The sequence below is a fragment of the Amblyraja radiata genome, chromosome 5 (assembly GCF_010909765.2).
Source record: "Amblyraja radiata isolate CabotCenter1 chromosome 5, sAmbRad1.1.pri, whole genome shotgun sequence".
NCBI classification, from domain to species: Eukaryota; Metazoa; Chordata; class Chondrichthyes; order Rajiformes; family Rajidae; genus Amblyraja; species Amblyraja radiata.
Genome location: NC_045960.1, coordinates 95,179,004 through 95,204,538, shown reverse-complemented (window position 1 = coordinate 95,204,538; position 25,535 = coordinate 95,179,004). Strand labels below are relative to the sequence as shown.

The 25,535-nt window shown below is 42.7% G+C and overlaps 1 protein-coding gene across 1 annotated transcript in view; it reads left to right on the top strand.

The window, feature by feature from the left end:
- Positions 1–25,535, top strand: part of col21a1 (collagen type XXI alpha 1 chain) — a 130,483-nt gene that overhangs the window by 5,782 nt on the left and 99,166 nt on the right. The window contains 6 exon segments of the mRNA XM_033021850.1: positions 2,485–2,627; positions 7,416–7,976; positions 13,653–13,818; positions 13,936–14,161; positions 21,246–21,419; positions 21,525–21,602. Coding sequence (XP_032877741.1) covers positions 2,606–2,627; positions 7,416–7,976; positions 13,653–13,818; positions 13,936–14,161; positions 21,246–21,419; positions 21,525–21,602 — 1,227 coding nt within the window. The 5' untranslated portion in view covers positions 2,485–2,605.

The following is a 25,535-nucleotide window of genomic DNA, read 5'->3' as shown; positions in this document are numbered from 1 at the left end:
ATAGATAAGATCTTGAAGGTTCCTGAGAAGGTGGATGTGGAAATATGCTTCCACATCTGTGAGAAACTAGAACCAAAAGTCACCGTTTCAAGCATTAACCATTTAAATTAGAAATGAAGCCATTTATATTCTCCCAGCAGATGGCGAGTGTTTGGAACTCTTTTCAAAAGTTGATAGATGCAGAGTGATAACTTTTAAGACAGATGTGGATAGATTATTGATAAACAAGGGGTGAATGGCCAATATGGGTAGCCTGGAATGTGTGAAGTTGAGGTTACAATCACATCTGATGTGATCGTATGAAATGGAAGAGCAGGATCACGGGGCTGAGTGGCTAAACTCTGTTCCAAAATTATATGTCCATACGTACCTTGCGGTTGAGGGTACCAGTCAATTTCTCAAGATCTAATAAATAGGCATGACGAAATAGGCATGACGCATGAGAGATTCTCGAAAAAGCCAATTAATTGCACTCTTCAAGATCTCCATTCCTTGCACTGGTGGAAATCCCGACAATAGCCACGATGATTACTGAGGACTTTCATGATATCCGAGAGCACAATGTTACACCATTTATTTGCCTAGGCTTGTATTCACTGGAGTTTAGAAGGATGAGGGGATATCTTATAGAAACATATAAAATTATAAAAGGACTGGGCAAGCTAGATGCAGGAAAAATGTTCCCAATGTGGGGCAACTCCAGAACCAGGGGCCACAGTCTTAGAATAAAGGGGGGGGGGGGGGTCATTTAGGACTGAGGTGAGAAAAAACGTTTTCACCCTGAGAGTTGTGAATTTATGGAATTCCCTGTCACAGAGGGTAGTGGAGGCCAAGTCACTGGATGGATTTAAAAGAGAGTTTATCTAACTCTAGAGGCTAGTGGAGTCAAGGGATATGGGGAGAAGGCAGGCACGGGTTATTGATAGGGAACGATCAGCCATGATCCCAATGAATGGCGGTGCTGGCCCGAAGGGCCGAATGGCCTCCTCCTGCACCAATTTTCTATGTTTCTATGAGATATGGATTAGCTTGCAGTCTCATTCTTTTTTCACACAGAGAGTGGTGAATCTCTGGAACTCTCTGCCACAGAGGGATGTCGAGGCCAGTTCATTGGCTATATTTAAGAGGGAGTTAGATGTGGCCCTTGTGGCTAAGGGGATCAGAGGGTATGGAGAGAAGGCAGGTACGGGATACTGAGTTGGATGATCAGCATTCCACCACAGTGATGAATGCTGTGGTGGATGTTTGTGTAAATTTTTTATCGTGGTTGTGTTCTTTATTACTGTACCGCTGCTGGCAACCCAAATTCTACCGACCTTGGTTGTGTGGCAATTAAATTATATCTATCTATTATATCTATCAGCCATGATCATATTGAATGGCGGTGCAGGCTCGAAGGGCCGAATGGCCTACTCCTGCACCTAATTTCTATGTTTCTATGTTTCTATTCTTTGCAGCTCACACCAACAATCACTGTACACAAAATCACAGATGATGCAAAATACCTTTATAATATGTGTATTCATTAGTCAATTCTTGAATGCTTTTCTTGAATCACCACAAGAGTTGTTGAACACTTTGATTTAAAAAATTCTAAATATGGGAAAGATACTATGATAAGGAATTCATTATTCATTACCAGCAGTTCATATATGATAATACCAAGCTACCTTTCAACCTGCTTGGGTACGTATCCATTATTAATATTTTCCCAAGTCTCAATTGATCATTAAAGAGATACTTCTTGTAAACACCGGGGGCATTTTTTGCTATGGTAAGAATGTTAGTCTTCACAGAGCTTGTTTAGTAGCATTGTTCATACACTTCAGTTTTGCCGTGACAGGCACCTGCTGATGTAAATCCTATTGGGCATCCACCGATATGAGGATCTTTAAAGATAGACTGGGGCTGGATGAAAATAGATTAATTCTTTACAATGTGGATGACACTCTGAGATTTTTAACATTAGTTATACATTTTGAGTAATAATTAGAGATATAAAATACCACCAAAGGAAATTGGCTCAAATGATTTATTAAAAGCAACTAAGTGATATTGCAAGAAACAAGAAACTACTGATGCTGATTTACAAAGAACGACACAAAGTTCAGACTGAAGATGTGTCCCGACCTGAAATGTCACCTATCCATGTTCTCCAAGGTGGCTGCCTGGCCTGCTGAGTTACTCCAGCACTTTGTGTCCTTAGTGATGCTGTTATTGTTCAGAGTTGTCTTAACATATTCAATTTTCTTCATTTCTTCACCGGATAAATTTCCGGTGGAAGTAGTTGCAGGACTTACACGTGATATTCAGTAAAAATTAATTCCAGTGTTTTGAATTTCTTTCAGCTTCAATTACAAATATATTAGATAATTCAGAGTTGAAAATTCTAAAAACATTTTCTTATATATATGAAACAACATTTATGATGCTACTTCATGTGAATATAAACTGCATAGTACTTGCCATTTTTCTTCATTTCAGTTTTTGATGTGCATCTGGACAGCTACTTTAAAAACATATGATGTGGTATTGAACATAAAAAAACATGAATTTTGTCCTGCAAAGTTTTCTATTTCTGCTGCTACAAGAAGTCAGTACAGCTATGGACGATGACGTAAGATCCAGTAAGAACTCAATATTTTCTTTTTATTCTGAATTTATTGTCGCATTTAGCTCATCAGGTTCATGAATGAGACTGGTAACAGCAAAACACCTTTATCTGTGAGGCCTGCATCTGTGCATTGCAAAAAGGGCTTCCCGAGCAGGTGACAGGCCAGCAACAGCATCAGTACCTGACTCAAGAAAGAAGATTGTTATCATGGTCCCTTTCTTCTTCTGATAGGAACTTCAGCAGCCTCAGTCTAAAAGCTTAAAACTTGTCTGCCGTGCATTCCTGCTGCCTTTCTCTCCCAATGCACTAATTTGCTGACTTGGTTTACCTCACTGTTTCATCTGATTTACAAAACTAGACCTTCACATCAAAAATATTACAAGAGATATCCTATTTCTCTTCTTTTAAGATAACAACAGACCTGATGTGAATTTAAAGCAGAACTATTTTATTATATTTGCAGCTTGAGTACATTGGCCACTATTTTTAAGAATAAATTATGCATCTGGAGGCCTCATCTTTTTTTGTTCAAATAAGAAGAAAATTCTAAGCTAGAAGTGTATCGTTTTCCAATATGTTTGCATGCATGCCAACGAACAACATATTAGATTTTTTGTTGGCTATCACAATCAAATTCCTAAGGATCATAGGTCCCCAGGAAAAGACTATTGTTTGGCACGTCCTACATATCCATCTCAGCGGCCTCATAGAGGTAAACTGTGGAAAGGAACTTTAATCAAACCAAGGAGCAATATTTTTGTTAAGCAGGATTAAGTGTGGCCATTATGTTATAATTATACAAAAATTGTAGAGAACGTGTTCTTACATTTTGAACCTCAACTAATTATAGCACATAGAGAAAAATGCCAAAGGAGTGCAGCAAGTGTATCTAATATGGCTGAGCAAGTCTTCATATTAGTAATAAAATAGGAATTTGGAGAGATTCTTTTCTTTGTCCTTACCTGGGTTGTGCTCAGTGTTACTACAATCCCGGGCACAACAACAGAAACATTTATACTAGTATCCGTTATATTCTTGACATTGATGCAAATAAAATTGTCTTAAATTTCTTGGCCAACATGCCACAATGGATTCAATAATATTCAATGGAAGCCTTGTTGATAGTGGTGTAGTGATAGAAGATCAGGGCAAACCACTGATCCGTGTTTTATATTTAAATACATAATTACATAGAACAGCGAAGAACTAACAGCATAGAAACAAACCATTTTGAACAGATATCCTGTTCCAGTGTTTATTAGACAATAGACAATAATAATAAAGCTTTATTTCAGACACAGGTCCATATAACACATCGTACAGTTTAAGGAGATACAAAAATACATTAAAAATTGCATATTAGCCTATAAAATATACAAGCTATTGCACCAATGCCATCTTAGCCTAGAAGTGAATCTATAGCAGCTTTTCATAGGGCTGACTAGGGCTTCAATTATGTGATTCTCTGACTTGTCCAGGCGACACATAAAACTAAACATCAGCTGTCTTAAGAGTGCCTCACAGGTTGGCACTCTAGTGGACACAAACAATTGACTGGCACAATGCCACCTAGGGACACGAAGCAGCAACCTCATTGCATCATTGTATGCTACCTTGAGCCTCTGCATACTCTTTTTCTTATAGTTAGACCACAATTGAGCAGTATATAACGGTGTGATGTAGGTTCTGAACAGGGAACACTTCACAGAGTCAGAGCACATAGAAAACTTCCTTATAAGCATGTTAGCTTGAAAATAAATTTTACAGCGCTGTCGGTAGAGGTCTTTGTCATCCGTCCAGTCATCGGATATGACATGACCTAGGTATTTAATTTCCTCACACACAGCAAGAGGACTGTCTGACAAATAAAAGGTCGGAAAAGTTGATTTCCTGTCCTCAGCACTTCTAACTATCATTATGCGGCTTTTCTTAGCGTTATACTTTATGTCATAATCAAGGCCATACTGAGAGCACACCTTCAACATCTGCTGCAGCCCAGCACTATATGGACAGAGCAGGACCAGGTCGTCTGCATACATAAGATGATTAACAATAGGTGCAGGAGTAGGCCATTCGGCCCTTCGAGCCAGCACCGCCATTTAATGTGATCATGGCTGATCATCCCCAATCAGTACCCCGTTCCTGCCTTCTCCCCATATCCCCTGACTCCGCTATTTTCAAGAGCTCTATCTAGCTCTCCCTTGAAAGCATCCAGAAAACCTGCCTCCACTGCTCTCTGCGGCAGAGAATTCCACAGACTCACAACTCTCTGTGAGAAAAAGTGTTTCCTCGTCTCCGTTCTTCTGGAAAGTTTTCTTCATTTGACCTTATCTATGCCTGTCTCTATATCTTAATTCCATTTCACTCATGTATTTATCTAGCTTTTCTTAACTAATTTCCCTTAAAGGCACATGCCTTTCACCTCAAGTATCCTGTACAGATGAAAGTTCCATATTATTCCCATTGTTTAGGTTAAGTTTCTCTTGAATTCCCTTTTGGATTTTTTTAGGCCCTTATATTGTTGGTCCCTTTAGTTGGAATCTCACAACTGGAAATATTTGCTCTCTGTTTATGAACCATCATATAATTTTAAAATTCTGCACTGAAAGAAAAACATTTTAACCTAGCATAGAAACAGGTCCTTCAGCCACCATGTCTGCCACAACTATGATACCAGTCTAAATAATCCCATCTGCCTGTCCATGTGGTTGTCTAAATGCCTCTTACACTTTGCATCCCTTTATTCACTGCCTGCCCATGTGTTGTTTAAATGCCTCTTACACTTTGCAATCATACCATGTCAGAAAAATTGGTTGGAAAAATGCAATTTAATTTTATTTAAAACCAGTTTACATTTCATTTGTTGTACCTCACTTCTACAAATTCAATCTGGCCTCTCAATGTATAGAAGACATGGAAACCACCAAGCATGTGAAGTCCTCAAATGGCTGCAGTGCACATCTGTGTAAAATAGTATTATGACTTCCAGGACATATTCTGAATGAAGCAGGGTGCAACTGGATATTTGAGGAATGTTTGACTTACCGAGTTCACAGCCATGGAGTCTGAGATATTACAATGTAGGTAGGTTGTCCTTTAAGTATTTCCCTAGGTGTTTTCTTTCAGCAACCTTGCCCAGCAACTTACTTGGCAATATCCTACCAGTCCAGATACATGATTGGAATGGCAATGATGATAGGGTGAGGTTGGGTTATTGTCTCAATATGGCAATATCCAAAGGCTGCCTATTACATATTGAGCCAACAACCCAACCTCCCCCAATCACCATTGCCATTCCAATCATGTACCTGGACTGGTATCCCAGACATCAGCCCAGTAGCGTATCTAACCGCTAAACTGACCAAACCCTTATTCAATGTCTCCATCTGATTGCACGCCCAACCTTCCACTCTACTCCCTAATGCTCTAATCCCAATTTCTCTTCTATCCATCCTATTCTATGCAGCATCTGCACCTTTCCCACTCTCCCAAACTTCAGTAAAGTGCTGACCCTCACTTGCCACTGGAATTTTTTTCTTCTCCTAAATGCAACTTGTCAGGTTTTCTCTTCCAAGAATTGATCTGCTTGATTTTGACTGACATAAGAAGATGGCATAAACAATTCCTACAGATAATGAAAATGCAGAAGCAGTTGTGCAGTTGTGATAGACCATGTCAAGAAGTTCTCAGTTTGTGGAATTTAGATACCTTCTCATGTAGACTTTGTTCACGTCAAATACTTTCCTATTGTGGGGTCTTTCCCTCAAGTCCCCCAACTTTTAACTCCACCAATCCACTAACTGGCCCTGTGACCCCAGCACTATGCCATTTGCCCATCTATACATGAACTGAATTGCAGGCCTGCAACATCTCCATTCCACACTGCTCTCAGACACCCACCTGATTTCTGCAGTCTATCACAATCCCCCACCTATCCCACGTCCCTTCCCAATCTGCTGCTAAAAATCCTCCCACAAACCAACTCCAGAAACAGAATTAATGGCTGATGAACAGACTGAGTCTGAAGAAGGGTTTCGGCCCGAAACGTTGCCTATTTCCTTCGCTCCATAGATGCTGCCTCACCCGCTGAGTTTCTCCAGCATTTTTGTCTACCTTCGGTTTTCCAGCATCTGCAGTTCCTTCTTAAACAGACTGTTTCTTTTGCCTGGTCTACAATGATGGCAAGAAAAGCCTTTGAGAACACAAGGCCAATTCAGTGAAACACAATGTCCTTGGGCATTGTGTACTATGGAATATTGTAATAATGACCATTTAGAAAAATAATCATTGACCATTACTAGTCCATTAATGTACCTTTATGAATGCCAATCAGTTTCTTTGTTATATATGAAGATAGACACAAAAAGTTGGAGTAACTCAGCGGGACAGGTAGCATCTCTGTAGCGAAGGAATGGGTGACGTTTTGGGTCGAGACCCTTCTTCAGAGACCCTTCTTTAGAGAGGATCTATGTTATATATCCTCTCTAATCTGGATTTATACCTGTAAACCTTAATTTCGAGTATTATTGTAAAGGTTTTAAGATTTTGAAAGTACGAAATGCCTGATTATATGTTTTTCAAAAAAGATTTGCGATTTTCAGTTTAGAAATTCACATCTACTATGGCCAACCAGCATAGTTATTATATATAAACCAGGTGTAATCTTTTAGTTAACAACTGTGTAAAAATTCAAATTTTAAAAATTACTGTAAAATTATAGTGAAATTCATAATGTTGATTCTGTACTGCAGAATATGCATTTTATTTCTTTTTAGTAGTTATATTTTTCTTTTTCTTCTAGGCTGCAGAACTGCTCCAAATGACCTAGTTTTTATTTTGGATGGTTCCTTCAGTGTCGGACCAGATAATTTTGAAATAGTCAAAAACTGGATTATTAACATATCCAGCAGTTTTGAAATAGGGACTACATTTACACAAGTTGGTGTTGTACAATATAGTGATGATCCTGTGCTAGAAATCCTATTGGAACAACATAGGTCCAATGAAGACTTGATGGAAGCAATGGAAACAATCTTATATAGGGGTGGAAACACCAGAACGGGAAAAGCCATAACATTTGGAGTTAATAATGTGTTTGCTACCTCAAACAGGGCTGTTAATGCCGTTACCAAAGTAGCAATTGTACTTACGGATGGAAGATCCCAGGATGATGTGAAGGAATCAGCAGAAGCAGCAAGGAAAAAGAAAATTATATTATTTGCAATTGGAGTTGGTCAGGAAATAGAAGATGCAGAACTTCAAACAATTGCCAATAAGCCATCATCCACTTATGTTTTCCATGTGAAGGATTACACTGGAATGTCCAGAATTAGAGAAATAATGAAACAGAAACTTTGTGAAGGTAAATACAATCTTTTTTTAAACTTACTTCATTCCTTCAGTTTACAGTCATATTATTTTAAAGTGCAGTGTTGCTACACTTGTAACAAAGCACTAAAATGGAAATGTATGCACTGCACTACTTGAGAATAACAATGGGTCAGCTGCGACATTGATAATATGTTAATTAATCTGTTATACAATCCGTAAGGCCTACCCGTTCCAGCCATTGAAATTTGAAACAAAATAGGGTAGAATTCAAATGGACACAGCATATGTTCATTAGTTTCTTTTGTGATAAACATATTTAAAAAATTCAAAAATAATGAATAAATCATTTTTATTCATAAGGTGGTAATTTTTGGTGTTAGTTTATTTAAATATTTTTAAGATAAAGCCTAAAACCAGGTGGACTTTCTGCATATTTGTATTTAGTCTTTCACACATAGAACAGTACATACAGCACAGGAACAGACCCTTTGCCAGAATGTCCATGCAGAACTTGATGCCAGGTTAAAATAATATCCACTGCCTGCACGTGACACAAATCTCCCAATTCCCTGCATATCTAAACACTTCTTAAATGCCACTATCATATCTGCCTACACCTCCTCTCCAGGCAGCACATTCCAGACGTCTACCACTCCATGTGTAAAAAAGATTTGCCCTGCACCTCTCCTTTAAACATTGCCTCTCTGATCTTAAAGAGAGCTTCGCTCCCATGTTTTGAGAGGTGGGGGGACAATCCCCCCCCATGTTTTGTAATCCGGATATTGAATTTCGGTGAAAAAAAACTATTAAAATCTCTGCTTTCCGCGAGACAGTGGGGGAGTCACGATTAAGCGCTTGTTAAATTACGCTATTAACATCGTATTAACATAATGTGTCACCAATTGTGTTTTGACCTTCAAGTATTACTGAAGGTATTCATGGAGAATTCCTTAAAGTTGTCTGATGCGAGGACAATTACCATTTGAACTAATTGGATGTATTGGTGGATGGGAAAGATTTAAATGGGTATCGGATTTAAACGGGTCAGGTCATTAAGCATTTCGGGTTTGAACGGGTTTCTTGGCTGGATTGCAGGTAAGTCCCTCATTCATGGTCACTCATGTTATTTAGTACTTTTTTTCCCATCTCTCTCGCTCTCTCGCTCTCTCTCTCTCTCTCTCTCTCTCTCTCTCTCTCTCTCTCTCTCTCTCTCTCTCTCTCTCTCTCTCTCTCCCCCCCCCCCCCCCTCCAAGGTTGGTTCTTCTGTTTGCCTTTATTTGCTTCAGTTTTATTTGTTTGTGCTATTTATCACTTTGTAGCTTTTGAAAGATTCAAGCTGGTATCAGACGCTTTCTAAGGGCAGATTCAGCCCGTTCCCGGGGCCTTCCATCGCCCGGTGCGGCATAAAATCAAACTGCAAATGGGTGATCGTGGCTACCGATGTTGAAGCCCCCGCCGGCCGATTTTAAGCCGGGTGATGAAAGGCCCCGCAAACGGGCCGATTCAAGCCCCATGATTCGGGGCGGACTAAGCTGCTGTTGCTGGAGTTTGGAGTTGGTCACCAACCAGGTCAGCTCCCGATGTTACCATCCACAGCACAGGGCCCACGGCTGAAGCCTCCAAAGCTTTGCGTGTGTGTGTGTGCGCGCATGCGCGTGTGCGCGGCCACCAAGAAATGGTGTCCCCCTCAAATTGTGTCCCTCCCATGTTTTGATAGCGATTTCCGCCCCAGAGATTTTACATTCAACCTCCCAAAGTGCAACATTTTTGCAGCTGATCTATATCTCACTGTATACCACCATTGTACCACCAAGGGGATGCTGCACGATGGCAGCCTCGCCAACAGTGTGTCTGTCTTTTCGTCTTTTTTTTGTTATTTTTAGTGTGTTTTAAAAGTATGTGTTAAAGTTCTCTGGTTTGTTCTATGTGGGGGGTAGGGGAGGAGGTCGGGGGAAACTTTTTTCAAGCTCTTACCTTGCCGGAGATGCGGTTGTTTTCCGGATCATATCTCCGGTTGCTCTGCGGCCTAACATCATGGAGCTGGAGGCCTTACTTGGGACTGACTTTAAGCCCCACCATGCTGACATGGACTTAACATCGGAGCCTGCAATCCCTTGCCTGGGATCAACGCTCCAACCGCGGCCTGCGGTTTTCACCATCGAGGAGCTCGCAGTCTCGGGTAGATGTCGGGAAGCTCCAAATGACGCAGAAGGTTTCGACCAGCCCCGACCCATGGTTGGATCACCTGGCGCGAGGGAGCTGATATTCTCCCCTGATGCAGGAGCTTGATCGCTCCGACACGAAAGGCCCAACCGCCAGCTACGGGAGCCAAGATCACCCCGTCAACGGAAAGCTCGAGGCCCCTGACCGTGGGAGAACAAAGAAGGGAAGAGATTTAACTTTTTTTCGCTTTCCATCACAGTGGAGGAGTCACTGTGGTGGATGTTTATGTTAAAATATATTTTGTGTATTCTGTTGCTTTTTATTGGTTTGACTGTATGGCAAATCTAATTCCTCGTTTGTTGCAAAACATACTTGGCTAATAAAGTATGATTATGATTCCAATTATGATTATGATATTTTTACAGCCTTCATCACTGCCCGCAACTCCACTAACTTTGGAATCATTTGCAAACTTACTAATCAATCAACTTTCATTTATGCCCAAGTTGTTTATATATATAACAAACAGAGGTACCAGCATAGATCCTTGCAGAACTCTCTGGTCACAGACCTCCAGCCAGAATAACACCCTTATGCCCCTGTCCCACTTAGGAAACCTGAACGGAAACCTGAACGGAAACCTCTGGAGACTTTGCGCCCCACCCAAGGATTCCGTGCGTTTCCCTGAGGTTTTTGTCAGTCTCCCTACCTGCTTCCACTACCTGCAACCACCTGCAACCTCCGGGAACCGCACAGAAACCTTGGGTGGGGCGTAAAGTCTCCAGAGGTTTCCGTTCAGGTTTCCTAAGTGGAACAGGGGCATTACACTACATCCCTCTGTCTTCTATGAGTAAACCAATTCTAAACCCAAACTACCAAGTCACCATGAATTATGTGCATCTTAAGACCCTGTCTCACTTACGTGTCCTTACGTGCCGTGGTCGCGTTGAGGCGCGACGGTCCCGCGAAGGTCGCGCGCGACTTCATGCATCCGCACAGCCATCTGGAGCGCGTGATGTCATTTGAAGATGTACACAAAATGCAGGAGTAACTCAGCGGGACCGGCAGCATCTCTGGAGAGAAGCAATGGGTGATGTTTCGGGTCGAGACCCATCTTCAGTCTGAAAGAAGGGTCTTGACCCGAAACGTCATCCATTCCTTCCCTCCAGAGATGCTGCTGTTCCCGCAGAGTTACTCCAGCATTTTGAGTCTATCTTCAATTTTCTTGGCCCCGCTCTGGGAGTAGAAGTGGGGGCGGATCCGGACCGCAACGGCCGTGAGCCCCAGGCCGAGCTTGGCGATCTTTTGCCGGCTTCTGCTTCTGTTGGAGGTGAGACACGTTGCGCCAGGGTCTTGGGCCTGTCCCACTTTGGCCGTCAGTTACGCGACAGGCCGGTGGCGCGCGAAGATTTTGTTCGCTACAAAAATTCAGAGCGCCGCGCGATAACGCGCACAACTCCATACCCCTCTGCGCTTCTCAGTGGGACCGGCACCACGCGGCCATACCATGCCCGTGCACCTCAACGCGACGTCGAGATCGCATAATTTGCGTGCCAAGAACACACACACGTAAGTGGGACAGGCCCTTTAATCTTCTGGATCAGCCTACCATGAGAGATTTTATAAAATGTTTCTACAAAATCCACACAGACAACATCACTGCCCTCATCGATCACCTTCGCCACCTCCTCAAACAACTCAGTCAAGTTTAAAAGATATGACTTGCTGCTGCCAACGCCATGCTGACTGTCCCCAATTAGCCCATTCTCTTCCAACTTTTTAGGAGAATACTTGTGATGTAAAGAACCTGAAATTAATTTATTTTACATAACACACAAAAATAACTCTGGTCTTAATTACCAATGCAGCTTGTGAACATATTTGCGAGTGCGGCAGCATCTATGGAGCTAAGGAAATAGGCAACGTTTCGGGCTGAAACCCTTCAGTCTGAAGAAGGGTTTCGGCCCGAAACGTTGCCTATTTCCTTCGCTCCATAGATGCTGCCGCACCCGCTGAGTTTCCCCAGCACTTTTGTCTACCTTCGATTTTCCAGCATCTGCAGTTCCTTCTTGAACTTGTGAACTTATTTTGTGAACTTCCCCACTGAACGCCTCCTATCTTGGCATATTGCACGGGTTAGTACAAATACACTTAAAACTCTGAATAGCAACACGCCACGAAGGAGCTTCCAACGATTCATTTATCAAGAAGCTAGAGTAACCCAGCGGGACATACGGCATCTCTCGAGAGAAGGAATAGGTGACGTTTCAGGTCGTGACCCTTCTTCGGATTAAACCTGCATCTGCAGTTCCTTCCCATTTATAATCTCTAACGCGGACAGACTGGGTGGAAAGTGATGCCTGAGAAAATCCCCTGTATAAACGCATCAGCCTTCAATAACTGATGTTAATTTGTCGGATATATATCCTGAGACGGGACACCTGTCCCATATATCTGCTTTATAAAAAGTGCATTAACCTAACAAGGATTCATGGCACCGTTTCAATGTGAAAAGTTAAAGTTCTGAAGGGAACTAATTAACTCTCACAATGCGGCTTTCCCCACACTGCATGGTTCATTCTTTTTGCCACTGTTTCTCAGATCCCCGGTGAGTGCTTTTTGCTGCTTAACAGTGAATTGTTAGATCACTGTAAAATTTTCCATTAACATCTGACTAATCTTCAACATTTCACTTCTGGCACTCAGGCCAAATCTACGAGTTACTCGCGAGTCACTATGGTAAACTCACAGGCTACTACGGTATTACAACGAGTTTAAAAGTTTCAAGTTTTTCCTTCAAGAGTAAATTTGACTCGTGGAAATCTTTCAACATATTGAAAAATTTTTACGAGTTAAAAAGTTCCCCGAGTACGATGTTAGCGTTACGAGTCGCTAAGTTACGTCCACGAGTTCCGACGTTCCCACCTCGTTAATTCTACGTGATTACCATGAGTTTGATTTGTTTTTAACTCGGGGTCACTCGTGGGTGGACTCGCACCGTGAGACAGGGGTTTAAGTCATTTAGAATGGAGTTGAGGAAAAACGTTTTCACCCAGAGAGTTGTGAGTCTGTGGAATTCTCTGCCTCAGAAGGCGGTGGAGGCCAGTTCTCTGGATGCTTTTAAGAGAGAGTTAGTTAGAGCTCTTAAAGATAGCGGAGTCAGGGGATATGGGGAGAAGGCAGGAACGGGGTACTGATTGTGGATGATCAGCCATGATCACGTTGAATGGTGGTGCTGGCTCGAACGGCCAAATGGCCTACTCCTGCACTTATTGTCTATTGTCTATTGGCTAATTTCCAGAACCAAGCGACACAGCTTTAAAATTAACTACTCTTGAGTTCTTGCTTGGTGTACAGTTAACTTTCTTGAGATATCATATTGAAAATTGGGTCAAATATTAAACATCTCTTTAACTATTTAACCTAACAATTATAATGGGAAAGTGTATTTTGATGTAACATTGTCCTGCCACACTCTAGATATTATCCAACGTGTCTATTTATAGTATATTTGTGACCTTTAAGAGAAAACTGTTCTTTTCAGAAACTGTCTGCCCCACAAGAATACCTGTGGCATCTCGGGATGAAAAGGGATTTGATATCCTTGTTGGATTAGATATTAGGAAAAAAGCCCTTAGAATTGAAGGCTCTTATCATGGCAAAAGAGGTTACAGGGTTACCGCAGAGGATGATTTAACAGAAAAAACAAGGTATTAATTTTCAGAATCTACTTATAACAAAATAATTTCCTTGTATTTTTACAAACAACAATGCTAAGATTTTTATGGAGTTTTCTCTTATTTACAAAACAAGGATTTTGATTACAGTGATATCTTTCCTGATGGCCTTCCACCTTCCTATGTCTTTGTATCCACATTACGATTCAAGAGACCCACAACAAAAGAAAAATGGGATTTGTGGAGAATCTTATCTTTCGATGGTACAATTCAAACTGCTGTTACACTGAATGGCGAAGACAACACAGTCATTTTTCATACAACTCAAGCAGTGAATGATACGCAGTCTGTGACCTTCACTTCAGCACGTATAAAGGTAAAAAATATTTTATTTGTTGTGGGCCACTTGTATGTATAAATGAAACTACCATTTATTTTATTGACATCTCTTTTTCAGAATTTTATTATCTTGTAGATGATCAATTCCAGAAAATAAACCGAAGCCATTTGCATGTGGATATTTAGAGATATTTAGAGATGCAGCCTAGAAGCCGAACCTTTGGCCCGCCATGTCCATGCTGACCGTCCATCACCTGTTCACACTAGTTCTGTGTTATCAGACTTTCTCAATCACTCTCTACACATTTGGGGCAACTTTATTTGACAGTTGCCTATTATTCTACAAACCCACATGTCTTTAGCATGTTGGAGAAAACCGGAACATTCGGGGGAAACCAAAGTGGTCACAGAGAGAACGTGAAGCCTCCACACATCTGAAGTCAGCATTGAACCCAAGTCTCTGGCACAGTGAGGCAGCAGTTCTACCAGGGCAGTAGCGTTGTTGATGTTCGGTTGGCCACTGTGCTGCCCTAACATGAACAACTAGTTACAACTAGTTACAATGTCCAGTGGTTAATGTCATGACAAGCAGCCAGAGTTCTGAGACAATGAACTATTGATGTGAGCTCAATCAAAAAAAAAATCTTAAATACCGCTCCGCTGTAAACTGTCAACAGATTCACAGGATCTACAGTGATTGATAACCTCTCTCTGGATGAGGAAATCAATTCAAGTACAGGAAAGGCAGTGATCACTTTTGGGAGGTTAACCAAGTGGGCATGGCAGAATAAGAAATTCACGATCAAGACCAAGATAACTGTCCACAAAATATTCATCTTGAGCACATTGCTGTGCAGAGGTGAAGCTTGGACGACTTACCTACATCAAGAACGGTAACCAAATAATATTTATTTCAGCTGTCTTCGTTGCATCCTGGGAGTTTCTTGGCAGGACAAAATACACGATGAATCGATCCTCTCCCTGACCAACATGCCTGGCATCCCTGCGATCCTCAAGCAGAAGCAACTCCCTGTCGACTCCTTCCACTTCTTCCAAGACCAAGGCGTAGCTATAGGCACCCGCACGGGCCCCAGCTGTGCCTGCCTCTTTGTAGGGTACGTTGAACAATCCCTGTTCCAGGCGTACACTGGCCCTGTCCCCGAACTCTATCTCCATTACATTGACGACTGCATCGGTGCTACCTCCTGCACCCATGCAGAACTCATGGACTTCATCAACTTCACCACCAATCTCCATCCTGCACTCAAATTTACTTGGACCATCTCCGACACCTCCCTCCCCTTTCTTGATATCACAGACTCCATCACAGGAAATAGACTATTAACTGACGTCTATTACAAACCCACTGACTACCACAACTATCTCGACTACACTTCTTCCCACCCTGTTTCCTGCAAAGACTCTATCCCCTACTCCCAATTCCTCTGTCTTCGTCGAATCTGCACCAAAGATGAGGTGTTCCATTCTTTAGGGAACAGGTGTTCCCCTCTCCCATCATAGATGAGGCCCTCACTCATGTCTCCTTGATACCATGCAGCTCTGCCCTATTCCCCCCTCCCCATCCTTACCATGCACCCCATCAGCCATCACATACAACACATAATCCTCTGAAATTTTCGCCACCTCCAACGGGATCCCAACACTAGTCACATCTTCCCATCTCCACCCCTTTCCACCTTCCGCAGAGACCTTTCCCTCCGCAACTCCCTGGTTAACATCCTTTCCCACCCAAGCCACCCCCTCCCCAGGTACCTTCTCCTGCAACCGTGGAAGATAGACAATAGTTGTAGGAGTAGGCCATTCGGCCCTTCGAGCCAGTACCGCCATTCACTGTGATCATCGCTGATCATCCACACTCAGTACCCCGTTCCTGCCTTTTTCCCATGTCGCCTGACTCTGCTATCTTTATGAGCTCTATCCAACTCTCTCTTGAAAGCATACAGAGAATTGACCTCCACTGCCTTCTGAAGCAGAGAATTCCACAGATTCACAACCCTCTGTGTGAAAAAGTTTTTCCTCATCTCTGTTCTAAGTGGCTTACTCTTATTCTTAAACTGTAGCCCCTGGTCTGGACTCTCCCAACATTGGGAACATGTTTCCTGCACTGAGCTTGTCCAAGCCCTTAATAATCTTATATGTTTCAATAAGATCCCCCTCATCCTCCTAAATTCCAGAGTGTACAAGCCCAGCTGCACCATTCTATCCTGCCATCCTGGGAATTATCCTCGTGAACCTACACTGCACTCCCTCAATAGCAAGAATGTTCTCCCTCAAATTTGGAGACCAAAACTGCACACAATACTCCAGGTGTGGTCTCACAAGGGCCCTGTATAACTGCAGAATGACCTCTTTGCTCCCATACTCAACTCCTCTTGTTATGAAGGCCAACATGCCATTCGCTTTCTTCACTGCCTGCTGTAACTGCATGCTTACTTTCAGTGACTGATGAAGGACCCCCAGATCCCGTTGTACTTCACCTTTTCCCAATTTGACACCATTCAGATAATAATCTGCCTTCCTGTTTTTGCCACCAAAGTGGATAATCTCACATTTATCCACATTAAACTGCACCTGCCATGCATCTACACTCACCCAACCTGTCCAAGTCACCCTGCATCCTCATAGTATCCTCCTCACAGTTCACACTGCCACCCAGCTTTGTGTCATCTGCTAATTTGCTAATGTTACTTTTGATCCCTTCATCTAAATCATTAATGTATAATGTAAATAGCTGCGGTCCCAGCACCGAGCCTTGTGGTACCCCACTAGTCACTGCCTGCCATTCTAAAAGGGACCCGTTAATCCCTACTCTTTGTTTCCTGTCTGCCAACCAATTTTCTATCCATGTCAGTACCCTACCCCCAATACCATGTGCTCTAATTTTGCCCACTAATCTCCTATGTGGGACTACATCCCTTGTCCATTTTCCTAGCTACATTCTCAAAAAATTCCAGATAATTAGTCAAGCATGATTTCCCCTTCGTAAATCCATGCCTGCTCGGACCGATCCTGCTACCGCTATCCAAATATGCTGCTATTTCATATTTTATAATTGACTTCAGCATCTTCCCCACCACTGATGTCAGGCTAACTGGTCTATAATTCCCTGTTTTCTCTCTCCTGCCTTTCTTAAAAAGTGGGATAACATTAGCTACCCTCCAATCCATAGGAACTGATCCTGAATCTACAGAACATTGGAAAATGATCACCAATTCATCCACAATTTCTAGAGCTACTTCCTTAAGTACCCTGGGATGCAAACCATCAGGCCCTGGGGATTTAGCAGCCTTCAGTCCTATCAGTCTACCCAACACCATTTCCTGCCTAATGTGGATTTCCTTCAGTTTGTCTGTCACCCCAGATCCTCTGGTTAGTACATCAGGAAGATTGTTTGCGTCCTCCGCAGTGAAGACAGATCCAAAGTACCTGTTCAACTCGTCCGCCATTTCCTTGTTCCCCATAATAAATTCACCTGGTTCAGTCTTCAAGGGTCCAACTTTGGTCTTAACTAGGATGCAACACCTGTCACGTTACCTCCTTCCTCGATTCTGTGGTTTACTTGCCCCTACTCCAATCTCATTTACTGTATTCATTGTTCAATATGTGGAATTTATACTGTACATCGGTGAGACCAAACGTAGACTGGGCGATCGTTTCGCTGAACACCTTCGCTCAGTCCGCCTGAACCAACCCGATCTCCCGGTTGCTGGACACTTTAATTCTCCTTCCCATTCCCACACAGGCCTTTCTGTCCTAGGTCTCCTCCATTGTCAGATTGAGGCTAAACGCAAATTGGAGAAACGGCATCTCATATTTCTTTTAGGCAGCTTACAGCCCAGTGGTATGAATATTGATTTCTCTAACTTCAGGTAGCCCCGGCATTTCCTCTCTCTCCAACCCTCCCCCACCCAAGTTGCACTAGCTTCTCATTTACACCCAACAAACAGCTAACAATGGTATGTTTCCTTTATCATTGTTACTTTTTTGCATATCTTTCATTCATTGTTCTTTATCTCTCGACATCATCGTCTATATCTCTCGTTTCGCTTATCCCTAACCAGTTTGAAGAAGGGTCTCACCCCGGAATGTCACCCATTCCTTCTATCCAGAGATGGTGCTTGTCCCGCTGAGTTACTCCAGCTTTTTTTGTCTATCCCCTGGTTTGCACATGTGTACAGGATGGAAAATTGACGCATCCCCAAAAATGTGCTATACGGGGAGGTCACCAATGCACGGAGGCCAAGAGGAAGACCAAAGTTTTGCTACAAGGATATGATTAAAGGAGATATGACAAACATTAACATTGATACTGACAACTGGGAAGTGGTTGCAGAAGATCGGGGGAGGTGGAGAAAGGACCTCCGGGCGAGTATGAAGCACCACAACAGCATATGGTTCAAGAACCTGGAGGCCAGTTGCCAATGCCACAAACTGATCATTGGCAGCAGCAACACAGTCCCCAATCCAACGACCAGAGACAACTTCACCTGTGGAAGCTGTGGGAGAGTCTGACTCTCAAGGATAGGCCCAGTCAACCAAGCGGGAAATGTAACCATAGATGAACCATTCAAGTCAAGTCAAGAGAGTTTATTGTCATGTGTCCCAGATAGGACAATGAAATTCTTGCTTGCTGCAGCACAACAGAACATTGCAAGCAAAAATACAGAACAGTTCAGTTCAATATGCACATAAATAAGCAGCTAAAGTGCAATAGGCTGTTACAGTTCAGAGTCTGTTTGTTGGCACGTTTATTAGCCTGATGGCTGTGGGGAAGAAGCTGCTCCTGAACCTGGATGTAACCGATTTCAGGTTCCTGTACCTTCCCCTCTCCAAACAGGACAACATCAAAGCCGCACCATCATCTTTCGCAGAAAGGCGGATGCTAACTAACTAAATCACATGATGGCACCTGGAGAATATATATTCAAATAATTAAATTTGGAAATTGAAAAATGTTAGTCACGCTAATGGCAACTATGAATATATTCAATATCATAAAAAACAATCTGGCTCACAAATATCCTTCAGGGACGGAAATTTGTCTTCATTACTTATATCTATGTGACTCCTGACCCACTAATGAGTTTGGCATTTAACTGCTTCATTTCAGAGGAAATTAAGGATGAACAACAAATCATTCCCTTTCAAGTCCCTATCAAATTCCCTTTATATGGTACTGAGAACCTACTGAGCGTTTGAGCATTAACTGTTTAAAATTAATTTTCCAGCATCTGCGTCTTTTGTTCATTTTGATGGTACAGCAATTTGCAGGTAATATTTCACCTCTCATGGAAAGAAGCTTTACATTTACAAGCATGAACATTGTGGTGGAATCTCATACTGTTGAAAACACATTCGCTGGTGTTTTAACTGTGGATTTAAGTGTTCAACTGATAGATAAAATAGAAAAGTGCCCTCTAAAGCTAGGACGTTTATGCTTTGGTCTGGATCTTGCGTCTGCAGTATCCTGCACAGGAATGAAAACTTAGAGGTCAGGGGATACTCCACATTCCTAAGAGCCATCTGTCAGTTTAACACTTTGGCATCATAATGGGAAAAACTCATTTAAGTTTTGTGGATTCTTATATTTAACTATTAAATTATTTTGAGAGGGTCAATCATTTATTTTTTGTTTCAAAGCAGGTTGATATTCAAATTGGTGCAAAAAAATGCCTTTTGTATTATGTCACTCCATCAGCATTTGAAACCTAGTTTCTGGTAAATCCTTATGCCATGATGCTAGCTGAACCCTGGTCATGATGAAGGTGAAATCTCTTCTGCTTGAATAGAGAGGCTCAATCATATTGTACATTTAGCAGAAGGCAACACACATTGCATGTATGAATAGTCACTTTTGCAATGACCTAGAAATTGTCAGTGTTAAGATAATCTTCTCCTCCATAGGTAGAATTATTCAGACAGGGCTTTATGGATTAAGCTTTACTTGTCAGTGACCAGTTATTTTGAAAATCATTGTTTCTACATGTGGTAAAATGAGAATTATTCCAGGGAAACTCTTGTAGGATATACCTTTCTTTTAGGATCTACCCAGAGGCCTTCTCATCGTACTCCTCCTGACTCCTTTAGCAATGTAGACTTGCCTATCCTCCTGAATCTGGTACCAATGGAAGGCTTGGTAGATTCCCATTAAAACACCCATAGTGGTTGGAAAAAAAAATTGAAGTCTTGAAAGTCTTTGTCTCAGAGCACATATTTCTGCAATCTTTACAGCTCCTCCTTTCAGCAACAGAAAGCAGCAGGTCTCTTCCAGCTTACTTTCTCCTCATCTCTGCAAGTAGTGAAAGATCCATTTAAATGTGGAAGATTGGATGTTTCTTTCATTTCTATTCCTTCCTGCAGTTCGGAACTGGGTTACTGTGGGTGACTCAAACAGTCTTTTGGGTGGAAAGAAGATCCAAATTTTGCAGTGAGAGGAAATAGATGCTGCCTCAACCGCTGAGTTTCTCCAGCATTTTTGTCTACATCCAAATTTTGCAGGCAGCCTCATCTCAAGGTTGCCTGAGGATAATTGTCGGCAGTGCATACTCTACATATTTTTGACATTCATGTTTAAAGATGCATGTAGCTCAGTGATTCAGTGATGCACGAAGCGTGGTAGGCTGCAATGTTATAATGCAGACATGTCCTCCAAGAACAAGATAAGAACCAGTAACGACTTTAAAAATGCTGTGTTAGAATTTTTATGATTTGTTACTCATATCGCCAAAGTAATGATGTAACAGCAGATTCTATCAGAAATTAATTTTGCTAACTAGCCAAAAGAAAACCTGTTCCATATTTTGCACTAACTTGGCCAGTACTTTATCTAATAAATTTATTGTTACTACATGAACTGTCACGTCACCCGCAATTCAGGGAATTCCTTTATTTTTAATTTTTATGTAATTGACTATCTAATGAATTACTTTTAACAGATTAATTTATCACTTGAAAGAATGAATATGCGGGTGATATGCCTGCTAATTGAATTTAATGATCAAAGTAGACTGCTTTCTGATGTTATGGTATGAAGAGAGTAAAAACTTCCAAACTAAAAATACATTAATGCTCCCAATTTATTTCTATTTATTTTGCTCCAGGCTCTGTTTGATGAAGAATGGCACCTTTTGCGAGTCCTAGTAACAGAGAGAGATGCTACATTGTATTTAGACGATAAATTAATTGAGACAAGGCAACTAGAACCTATTCTTGGTATCTTCATCAGTGGAAAAACTCAGATTGGAAAGTACTTTGACAAAGAAGCAACGGTACCAGTAAGTTGTACTTTTTCTCAATCACTAAAGTACTGAAGAAAAATGTCCTTAATTTATTAAGGAAAACATTATAATTGCTATTTTTGTTTAACACGTTGATTGCAGTTTGACGTCCAAAAATTAAGGATTTACTGTGACCCAGAACAAAATCAGCGAGAAACTGCTTGTGAAATTCCAAATGTTGTAAGTACCTCTATGTACTTTAATTTGTGTGTAATATAACTTACTGCAACTCTTACTATTGTCCTATCACACATCTGCTGCCACATGTGATTGATAATATGATTGCATAATAAATATTCTATAAATATGTCATTAAAATGTAACTTCTCTGACTCACCTCGTGCAACACCATCTGACAATGTAACTCTGCTGTAACCTGTGTTTCCATAAATCAATAGGATGTCACGGATTAATGAGACATTATTAGCATTACACAGGTCGAATTAGTTATAACACGATTTTGATCGTGAATCAGTGAAGCACATGACATTTTGTTTGGAAATTGTCAAGCAGAAAAAAGCCACTTCCTTAGAGAAAAAAATCTTTGGGGAAAAAAAGCAATTTACATGTCACCTCCCACACCATTGCCTCCTAAGTACATTAAAGGCCATTGAAAACGGTAAGAAATCACTTCTATTGACAATTGTGCAACAAAACTATTAACGTATGTAATGTAGAGTATTTAGTATTTTTATGCCCCTGTCCCACTTAGGAAACTTAAACGGAAACCTCTGGAAACTTTGCGCCCCACCCAAGGTTTCCATGTGGTTTCCGGAGGTTTTTGTCAGTCTCCCTACCTGCTTCCACTACCTGCAACCTCCAGCAACCACCTGCAACCTCCGGGAACCGCACGGAAACCTTGGGTGGGGCGCAAAGTCTCCAGAGGTTTCCATTCAGGTTTCCTTATTAGTAGGACAGGGGCATTAGCTTGCAATAACAAAAAAAATCTTAACTATTAAATAGATCTGCATTTTTGAAAATCTTACGGGAAACAAAATCCTAGTGGTGTGAATCTGATTAGCCTCTTACCCATTTTCCGCATTGACGTTTATATAATGCGATTTTGCGAGATTTCTTAGGAACACTATCTTGTTGTATTTGAACTACCTGCAGTACGCGTATATAATCTATATTACTAAAAGTCTGTTCTTGACCGGTTTTGGCCATCTGTGCTGCGATTTCCGAGAGAACGCCGCCACCTACAGCCGTTATTTTTGGCCACCTTGCTCAGAGCCCCCCTCTGCCGTATGTGTGGCGAGGATTTTTCCCGTCGATGAAAAATGACAGAGATATTAATGATTTTACAAAATTCCCCATTCTCTCTGCTGCCCCTGCTGGCGGCAGGGGGGAGGCACTATAAAACCAGGAAGTGGTGTGCCTCAATCAGTGTCTGCAAGCTGGAGGAAGGCAGAGGGTCACGTTTCTCTGAGCTGTGAATAACACTGACCACATGTCTACTCAAATGTAAGTGTCCTTAGTGGTTCTAAAACGCTTGCAGAATGTGTCTATTGGTTCTAAAATGTTTGCAAAAAGTGTTTATTGGTTCTAAAATGTTTGCAAAAAGTGTCTCTTTTGGTTCTACAATGCTTGCAGAATGTGTCTTTTTTGGTTCTAAAATGTTTTTTTTAGCTTTCCCCCCCTTTCCTCTCTCCTCTCCCCTCCCCTCCTCCCCCCCTCCCCCCCCTCCCCCCTCTCCCCCCCTCGCCCCCCTCTCCTCCCCCCCCTCTCCTCCCTCCTCCCCCCTCTCCTCCCCCCCCCGCTTCTCCCCTCTACCCTCTCCCCCCTCCCCCCCCCCCTCTCCCCTCCCCCCCTCTCCTCTCCCCCCTCTCCTTCCCCCCTCTCCTTTCCCCCCCTCCTCTCCCCCCTCTCCTCTCCTCTCCCCCCTCTCCTCTCCTCTTCCCCCTCCTCTCCCCCCTCTCTCTCTCCCCTTATTCTCCCCCCCTCCCCTCCATCCCCTCCCCCACCATTCCTCCCCTAAATCCCCTCCCCTCCACACACCCCTACCCCCTTCCCTCCACCCTCCCTCCCCCTCCCTGCTCCCCACCTCTCCCCTCTCCCCCCCATCTCTCCCCCCCTCCCCTCCTTCCCCCCCCCCTCTCTCCCCCCCTCTCCCCCCTCTTCTCCCCCCTCTTCCCCCCCTCTCCTCCTCCCTCTCCTCCCCCCTCTCCCCCCCTATCCCCCTCCTATCCCCCCTCCTCTCCCCCTCCTCCTCCCCCCCCCCACTTCTCCCCCTCCTCTCCCACCCCCTCTCCTCCCCTCCATCCCCTCCCCCACCCTCCCTCCCTCCCCTAAACCCCCTCCCCTCCCCTCCACACCCCCTACCCTCCCCCCCCCCACCCCCTCCCTGTTCCCCACCTCACCCCCCTCTCAGCACCCCCTCTATCTCCCCCTCACTCTCACCCTCTCTCTCCCCTCCCCTCCTCCCCCACCTTTCCCCCCTCACCCACCCTCCCTCTTATCCTCCTCTCCACCCCCCTATCCCTCTTGCCCCTCTCTCTGTGTCTCTGTCTCTCTCTCTGCCTCTGCCCCTTCTCTCTCTACCCTCCCTCTCTACCCCCGCCCGCCCCCCCCCCCCTCTCTAGATGTGTGCAAGTTGGGGGCTATGCATCAGTAGATAGGGTGGTTATGGGGTAAAAGGAGCAAATTAATAATATTAATATAATATCAAGGGGGTAATTAGCATGAGTGCGGGGGGGTGTAGTTAGTGTGTGTGACGCTGCGTGCCACCTCCCCCCCCCCCCCCCCACAACCGCACGTTGGGGGAACAGACCCAACGGGTCTGCACTTGGTCTAGTAATGAATAACATTTAGTTTCATTGCAATAATTATAATTCAAAATGTCGATAAACATGAAGGAATAATAATTAGCAACATACTGATTAAATCAATTTATTATTAAATTAGATATTTAAAAACATTTCATCCCCATTAAATTATTCAAGATATATTGTTTATAGATAAAGACCTGTTCTCATCAACGAAGTAAGTTAGGCTTACTTACTTGAGAATGAAACTTTTATATAGGGCTCTTGTATTTCAATGCTTTGAACTTCACTGCTCTTTAATAGTAAGATTAAACGAGAACTTACCAGTTTGAAGTTTGATCTTTATTTTATGAGGAGTTACGATGAGGGGTTACGTGAAGAACCCGCCAGCACGCGTGCGCGACATTCTTCAAAGCAGCGGTGTGGAATCACAGAAAATAGTAATTGAAGTAAACATAGTAAAGACAAGGAGAACTAAGATACCAGTTGACCTGTATAATTGAGGGCGGGAGCGGAGGGCACGTAATCCCTCATCGTAACTCCTCATAAAATAAAGATCAAACTTAAACTGATAAGTTCTCGTTTAATCTTACTATTTTACTTCGGAGTCACGTGAGTGACTACGTGAAGATTTTAAAGCTCTGTGATTTCAAGCCGTGGAACAGTCCATGCTTCACTCACTGCCGAAGTCATTCAAGAGAGGAAGTATGTTATTGTATTCAGACATGCATCCAATTCAGGCAATAACAATTTATTTTAACAAAATAATCCTCCCTAGGGCTAAATATATTGCAGAATTCAAACTTGATTCTACAATACCGCAGGTTTGGTTATTGGCTTATTATAAAGAATTGGAAGGTCTTTCTCTTGACCATCCTGCTGTAGCCAGGATATGGTTCATAGGCACTTCCTTGTCTCTAGCTGCCGGTGTTGCTGTTGCCCATGTGGATAGAAACTTAAGATGTCAGTATCCACCCCAGCAGCTCCCAAGCCTGTCTGAGCGATGGTTAGTGCTGATACCCGGCCATTAGGCTGTTTATGGCTGCCCATAGTGCTACTTTACTTCCTCTTAAGTTTTAGTAGTTTTAAGGTATAATAGAAGGTGTGTCATTACACATAGTCGGGTGTCAGTTGGGTATATCTGGAATTCCAAATTTTGTCCTGATGATCATGGTCTATCTTATTTAACAAGCTCTAATATGCGACGTTATCTTTTCTGGAGATGCCATCATTTATCCCAGTCTCAGTTTATGTAGAAACTGGACCCCTAGAGCTGAGACCAGTACTATCAGCATACTGTTTTTTAATTTCAGTCCCCCCCGTCCCCCCCCCCCCCCCCCAGGGACAG